Source organism: Crocodylus porosus, unplaced genomic scaffold (genome assembly GCF_001723895.1).
Source record: "Crocodylus porosus isolate Cpor-Errol unplaced genomic scaffold, CroPor_comp1, whole genome shotgun sequence".
NCBI lineage: Eukaryota > Metazoa > Chordata > Crocodylia > Crocodylidae > Crocodylus > Crocodylus porosus.
The window spans coordinates 21,354,826-21,362,453 of record NW_017728943.1 but is presented as its reverse complement, the minus strand read 5'-3'; the positions used below and the strand labels follow the sequence as shown (position 1 = coordinate 21,362,453).

The following is a 7,628-nucleotide window of genomic DNA, read 5'->3' as shown; positions in this document are numbered from 1 at the left end:
ACCCCTGTGTCTAAGGATTTGGTGATCTGGTCATAGAAGGCCACCAGGTTGGTCTGACAGGACCTGCCTCTAATGAACCTGTGTTGTTGCCCCTAAGCATAATCTCCCCTGCTGGCCCTTTGTGGACATGTGCCAGAATAATTTTCTCAAAAAGCTTACCCAGGATCGAGGTAAGACTAACTAGCCTATAGTCCCCCAGGTCCTCCTTCCTCCCCTTTTTGAAGATGGGAACCACATTGGCCCTCTTCCAGCCCATGAGTGCTCATAAAGCCATGCCAGGGGTCCCGCAATGACCTCAGCTAATTCCTTCAGTACTTGAGGGTGGAGATAGTTTGGACCAGCTGACTGGAATACATCCAGGCCTTCCAGAAGTTCCCTGACTAGATCCTCACTAACCCTTGGCCTAGGTGTGCCTCCCCTGGGATCTAAGGAGGGGCTTCGGGGGGGGGTGACTGTTCCAGTCCCTGCTCAGGAAAATGGAGGCAAAGAAGTTGTTAAATATGTTGGCTTTGTCGTCTGATGTGACGACCAGATTTCCTAGCGTGTCCTGTAGGGGTCCCACCTTACCCGGTACCTTCTTTTTGCCCCCTATGTATTTAAAAAAGGACTTCCTGTTGTCCTTGATCCGGGAAGCCAGTCCCAGTTCCATCTCCGCCTTGGCCTTCCTAACCGCTCCCTTGCATCCCCCAGCCACCGCAGTATAATCCTCCCTGGTAATGGTCCCTCCCTGCCATTGGGCGTACGCCTCCCTTTTAGCTAGGAGACATTCCTGGATGCTTTTGGTGAGCCATGGCGGCTTTTGCGCTCTCCTGCCCCCTTTGATCCATGTTGGGATTACCTTCCTTTGGGCTTGGAGGATTGTCTCCTTAAGGAGCGACCACTCTTCTTGGACACCTGGCTCCCCTCCCCTCCGGGACCTCAGTGCTTCCCTGACTATTCTCCTTAGCTCATTGAAGTCTGCCCTCCTGAAATCTAGGGCTGCTGCCTTACTGCAGGCTTTTGCCACCTTGCCCTGGATGGTGAATTCCAGCAGGCGATGACCGTTGTCGCCCAGGTGGTCGAGCACCCAGAGTCCCCTCACCAGATCGTCACCCATGGCCAGCACCAGGTCCAACAAGGCATCTCCTCTGGTGGGGCTGCGCACCTCCTGGGTTAGATGGACGTCCTGCATTTGGGCTAGGAACCTACATGAGCGGTCAGACCTGGCTGATTGCTCTTCCCAGCAGATGTTTGGGAAGTTCAGGTCCCCCATGATGACCTAACTACCTCCATGAGCTGACTTAAGAATTCCTGGTCTAGCTCTTCCCCTTGGTTGGGAGGTCTGTAGTAGACCCCCACCATCAAGTCTCTTTCCCCGCAACTGCCTTGTATTCTAACCCAGAGCACTTCAGAGTGCCCCTCCTCCGATTCTTTGTTAATTGACAAGGAAGTGTATTCCTCTTTAATGAAGAGCACCACGCCCCTACCTTTCCTCCCTGTCCTGTCCCCCCTGTACAGCCTATAGCCCTTGATATTCACTCCCTAGTCATGCTTTGGGTCCCACCATGTTTCAGTGAGCCCCACTATGTCTGGGTTGTTGTTAGCTAGCTGGAGGGTAAGTTCTTCTTGCTTGTTTCCCATACTACGAGTGTTTGTTTAGAGGCATTTGAGGCCTCCTGTGGATGTGTGCATTGGCTCCGTACTTTCAGCATTACCCTGGCCCTTGTTGCTTACCTGTGTATATGTTCCACTTGTCGGCCTAGTCTGGGCTGTACTTGTGGGTTTTGCTTGGTTTGGCAGTCCAAGGCTTCCTCTGCCCTCATCTTCCCCTTCCCCCACCGAACCTAGTTGAAAGCTCACCGGAGGAGATCCGCCAACCTAGAAGAAAACACATGCTTACCTTTAGGGGAAAGGTGGAGCCCATCCCATCCGAGCATGTCTCTTGTCATGATGTTGAGGAAGCCAAAGCCTACCTCAAGACACCATTCCCAAAGCCGCCAGTTGGTCTCCGCGATGCCCGTTGCATGCCGTCTTCCACATCTGCTCACTGGTAGGATAGAAGAGAGACCCACCTGTGCACCTATCTCCGTTAGCATGCACCCCAGATGGACCACCCATGGCCCATCCCACTCCCTGCTGGGGCCCTGTGGCCACACATTGCAGCCCTAAGTCCGAAGCTCCAGGCACTGCTCAGCTGGGCAGCAGCCCCTGCCCTACCCAACTCCCTCCTTCCCTATGGGGGTCTCAGTTTTTTCCCCTTCCCCTCCACTTGCCTGTGGGAGCTATTCTCCAGGCTGCATGGGGCCGTGTGCATTTAGATGCGCATGGCGTCTCCTGCCTGACGGCCCTCCTCCTGCTTCGTCCCTGCAGGCTGGAATGCTTGCCAGCCTGCAGAGGCTTATAGCAAAACTGTTTCTCCAGGAAAATGTGAAATCCTCATTTACCTGCAGTAAAAAGTAAAATCTGTGGTTTACTCCATTTTCCTATGGGAAACAGAAAACCTGGTTCCCTGATGATGAGAAGAACTTGAGAAGGTACAGAGAGAGACAACAAGGCAAATTAGTGGAATAGAAGAGCTTCCATATGAGAAGAAACTGAAGAAGCTAGGCCTATTTAGTTTAGAAGAGAGAGAATTGAGGGAGGACATGATAAAGGTTTACAAAATACTGTGTTGTAAAAATAAAATAATTGAGTCTGTTGTTCTAGAATGAGTAGCCATGAGTACTGCTGAGAAAGTAATTAGTGAAGCAGCACAGTTCATAAATCTGGCATCTGCCCCTGTGATATAGCAGCTAGAGTGGCTCAAGGAAGTGCTGTTTTTTGGAAGATCTTGCCATTGTGGAATGAACTAAGCCCATGGAAGGGATGTTGTTAGGGAAGCATGTATCTTCCTGTAGCAATAAAGCTAGTAATGCTTCTTTCAGCTAACATTCTGCTTTAGTTTTGAATAATGGTTATATTCAAATATTTCGTAACATCCTGTGGTGAATAAAGATTCCTTTAAAATAAACATGGAAGGAAGCATTTTAAATTATCGTTCAATTCAGATTCTATAAATTGGGGCCTGACACATGACACGGTTGAAAGGAATGTTTATTATTCTCCTAAAGAGTGTCTCCATCCTAAGAGTTTTGGAAATACTGTAGCAATTTCTCATTCGAAGTGTTACCTCCTGAAAGTGTTCCTGTGTGCAGTGTCTAGAGCTCAATCTAGTGGCATCTCCTTAAAGTTACACAGATTACAGTGGATGCACGTATTGTGCCTCAGTTTCTTCTTGAACCAGCCAGTCTCCCTTTACCCTCAACCCCACTTGACAAAATGAAGGGGAACCTGTCCAGAGATGATATCTCTGTCTTTCAGGACAACACGGTTTGCCTCCTTCCCAGACTACCTGGTGATCCAGATCAAGAAATTCACTTTTGGCCTGGATTGGGTGCCCAAAAAGCTTGGTAAGAAGTATGAGGTGATGTGCAAGCCAAGTCCTCCATCCTCATTTTTACTTCAGTGGGATGCCATATTGGGGTCAGTACAGAGGGGTGGGGAAAGGAGGGGAGTATCGCTGTAACAAAATGCCTTAGTGCAGGTATAGGCAAGTATTTGGGCTGGAGGGCCACTCTAACAAGTTTTCATGAGCTGTTGAGGGCCCCATACGTGCACAAGCTCCCTTCAGCTCTCCCTGCACCCCCTCCCCTGCCCTGAGTCCTCAGTACACAGCTGGGCCAGGCTTGGCTGGTGCCATTGTGTTCCAGCGTACTGCTTTGGGCCACCTGGGTGCAGGTAGAGCAGCTGGTGCAGCACCTACTTGACCTGGCCATGTGCTAGGGGCTCACAGTTGGGCAGGAATTGCACTAGCTGCACCCATGTGGCATGACCCAAAGCAGCATGCAGGAACACAGCACAGCACCATGTTAGTAGTGCCCATGCCCCTACCAGGCCCCAGCCCAGCAGAGCCCAGATGACCTGCAGCTCCTGGTCCTCTTTCCTCTGCACCCCCTCCCCTGACTGAGGGAGGAACCTTACCTGAGCTTCAATTTGCCAGGGGCCGGCCCGTTTGGTCTGCAAACAGCTACAGGGTTGGAGCTGTACAGAAGTCTGGCCAGAATCTCGGCACCCCCTGCCTTGGAGTATACCCTGGGGGGCTGGGAAGTGGGGCAGGCAGCTGAGGAGAGTGGCTGCCTGACTACTGGAACTGAAGCTGCTGCTGTTGCAGCTACCTATGGTATGGGGAAGGGAAAAAGATGAGAGGTTGTGAAAGCCAGGGCAGCTGCAGGCCAGATACAGTTCTCCTTCAGAGGAGCAGCTGCGGCCAAAGAGAATCAATTGAGCCAGCCCATAGACCATATTTTGCCCACCCCTGCCTTAGTGAATTCCATACTCCAGGTAACTTGTGAACTTTTGTGCATCTCATCTGTGTCTTTGGTTTGAACTCATCAGATAGGGATCTAATCCAGGATCTCTCTTACAGATGTCTCCATTGAAATGCCAGAGGAGCTGGACATCTCTGCGCTGCGGGGGACGGGTCTACAGGACGGTGAAGAGGAGATGCCGGATATAGCACCCCCGCTGGTGACACCAGATGAGCCCAAAGGTAGCCTGGGGTTCTATGGCAACGAGGACGACGACTCCTTCTGCTCCCCTCACTTCTCCTCTCCAACATGTTAGTGACTCTTCTCCTCTCCTCCTAATGCTTGATTTGCTCCCTCGCTCTCCTTGTGTCTTATTTCCCATGCTAGCGATTTCCTCCTGCTGCTCAGTTTCTGTCTTCCTGTCCCTCTGCCACCTGGCTGCTAGCTGTCACCTTGCATGCTCGTTAGGCAAGGATATTGGCAACTCTGACAGCCTTTTCTGCACCAAACTTATGGAGGGTTGGGTCAAGGAGGAGAGAGATGTTGGACATGCCCAGTGCCTTTCCAGATGTTGGGACTCGCACAAAGGAGAGGGGGTTTGTTGCATTAATGGTGGAGCTTGGGGTAGGAGGAGCCAGGGCTCAGTGGGCTGCACCTTGCTGGGGAACTGCACCCCTCCATGCCTTGCAGATGTCTTGTGAGTGGAGTCTTGCGTGCTGTACAGGAAAAAACACTTTTTCCCAGAGATCCATAGAAGGTGAGAAAACGTTAATGTGGGAAGTTGCCATGGTCAGGCAGGAGATCTGGACAATATTGTGTGTGTGCCCTGCTTATTCCCTCCCGCACAAAGGGGTGGGTGTCAGTAGGACAGCTCTGATCTTTTTGTTTCCTTACAGCCCCCATGTTGGATGAGTCAGTAATTATCCAGCTAGTAGAGATGGGCTTTCCCATGGATGCCTGCCGCAAAGCCGTTTACTACACAGGGAACAGTGGGGTTGAAGCTGCCATGAACTGGGTCATGTCACACATGGATGATCCAGGTATGAGAACATATGATCACAATGAAGCCTTCACCCCGGGTCAGTGTGGTGCACATTACAGCCTCTCCCAGCAGTAGCTTAGGCCTTAAAACACAAGCCACTCAAGTTTTATACTCTGTTTCCTGCTTCAGATTTTGCCAATCCTCTGGTTCTTCCGGGGTCCAGTGGACCAGGTTCCACCATCACCTGTCCAGACCCCCCTTCAGAAGACAGCGTGGCCACCATTGTCTCCATGGGCTTCTCCCGGGACCAGGCTATGAAAGCACTTAGAGCCACGGTGAGAGGCAAGGATGCGATCAGAGTGGGACAGTCCCTCTGAATTGCTACATCCTAGTCTTTTGTAGCTGTGAGTGGGATAGTATGCTTGAAGGAGGAGAGACTCAGAAAGGTGAGGGGTTCTAGATGTCTCAGTCTCTCCCTATTTGCTGCAGAATAACAGTCTGGAGCGTGCTGTGGACTGGATCTTCAGTCACATTGATGACCTGGATGCAGAGGCTGCCATGGATATCTCAGAAGGGCGTTCAGCAGCTGAGTCAATCTCCGAATCAGTTCCTGTGGGTCCCAAAGTGCGTGATGGAACTGGAAGTGAGTCCCAGACACAAGGACATGGCTGCTTCCCTCCTTGGCTCTGTGTGGAGAGTCCCCTTGCTTAGAAGCTGGAATTTGGTGTTTGGTCTCTGACCATGGGGTTTAACTTTCCTTCCTCTCAGCTTTTCTTTAACCCTTGGGCTTTACGTTGCCTGAGGTTCTAGCACTTCTTAAGAGTTAATCTGGCTGAGGGAGGCAGCATGGTGGAAAGAAAGGGTCTGTGCCCAGTTGGACATGGGGCCTATTTCCCATAGTCTGGGAATCATCAGAAGGACGAGTGAAAGGTAGAGGAATGTGATATCTAATGAAAAGGTGGTGAGGAGGGTTCTGTTTCCTTCCCCCAGTTCTCCTCTTAATTGCCTTGGAGGCTGCTGTTTTTCAGTCACCATCAGAACTTGAGTTCTAGTAGCTAATTCTTAAAGGGATTAATGCCCAGGCTACTAAACTTGCTTGCTGTGCTGGGTGGAGAATCCAAGGAGAAGGCAGGCAGGGGATTCTTGCAAGAGTTCTTCCCTGTCCCCCGCCATCTTTGAGGTCATCTAGTTCTACATCAGTCCCATCCTCAGCTATGATGCATTCTGGCTTCCAAGTATTCCTCGGCGTCAAGGATGCTTAATGGGCTCTCCAAGGAGTCTTGGGACAAAAGCTCTTTTCTAGAGATGGCTGCATGATAGTCTTGGGGTATATAATCTCTCTCTCCTTTCTCTGTCTAATCACCTTTTTCCCCTTTACTTCCTCAGAGTATCAGCTATTTGCCTTCGTCAGCCACATGGGCACTTCCACCATGTGTGGCCACTATGTCTGTCACATAAAGAAAGATGGCAGGTAAGAGCAGCCTTGAGGAGGCAAGATTGTTGTAAAGGAAACAGATTTATGTGTTGGTGACCTAGTCTTCCAGAGAGGGAGTGGCCTTTGTCACCAGAAAAGGACAGGAAAGGGAGAGGGCCATCATGCTACCTAGGAGGAGATGGGAATGGGACACTGGAACCTGGGATGGACAGGCTCACATAACTTGTCTTCCTTAAGTTCTCCTTCTATTTATGTTTCTAGGTGGGTGATTTTCAATGACCAGAAAGTGTGCGCCTCTGAGAAACCCCCCAAGGATCTTGGGTACATCTACTTCTACCAGAGGATCCCCAGCTAGGATGCTCTTCTGCAGCGTGGGGAGGGGGAGCAAACTGACAGCACGAGCAGGGGGAGATGTTCAGGATAAGTACAGAGAAGCAGGGCACATTCATTCTCTCCCCCTCCACCTCTGTGTCTCCATTTATGCCACTGCTGCAAAACTGGGGCCTGGATTCCATGACCTAATAAATGGGGGGAGGGGGGGAGCTGGGGCCCCTATGGACATAAGTGGACAGGGGTGTGGGAATGGATTTAAATTTCTATATACAGTGTCTCCTTATTGCCCCTCCACCACCTCAAGACACACGTAGCCCCTAGTGCTTTGCGGCTTGGTGTAATGATGCCACCCCCTTTCTGTCTGGAAGGGGAGGGGGGCTTGTGTGTATGTGTGGCTTTGTGTATCCTGGGTGGACTTCTTTTTTTCTCTCCACCTTCCTAGAAGAGGAAGCTGTGCAGGAAATAAGGTTGGGCCATAAGTAGCATTCTTCTTGTGTGCCCTTAAATGCCAAAATACACAAAGGATAAAATAAAGGTCTAAATACCCCCTTGC

The 7,628-nt window shown here is 50.8% G+C and overlaps 1 protein-coding gene across 1 annotated transcript in view; it reads left to right on the top strand.

The window, feature by feature from the left end:
* USP5 (ubiquitin specific peptidase 5) overlaps window positions 1-7,628 on the top strand; it is a gene marked incomplete at its 5' end in the record, with an annotated part of 27,907 nt that extends 20,279 nt beyond the window's left edge. The window contains 7 exons of the mRNA XM_019548545.1: window positions 3,340-3,428; window positions 4,445-4,636; window positions 5,222-5,365; window positions 5,497-5,642; window positions 5,797-5,950; window positions 6,694-6,778; window positions 7,004-7,628. Coding sequence (XP_019404090.1) covers window positions 3,340-3,428; window positions 4,445-4,636; window positions 5,222-5,365; window positions 5,497-5,642; window positions 5,797-5,950; window positions 6,694-6,778; window positions 7,004-7,097 — 904 coding nt within the window. The remainder of the gene's footprint in view (window positions 1-3,339; window positions 3,429-4,444; window positions 4,637-5,221; window positions 5,366-5,496; window positions 5,643-5,796; window positions 5,951-6,693; window positions 6,779-7,003) is intronic.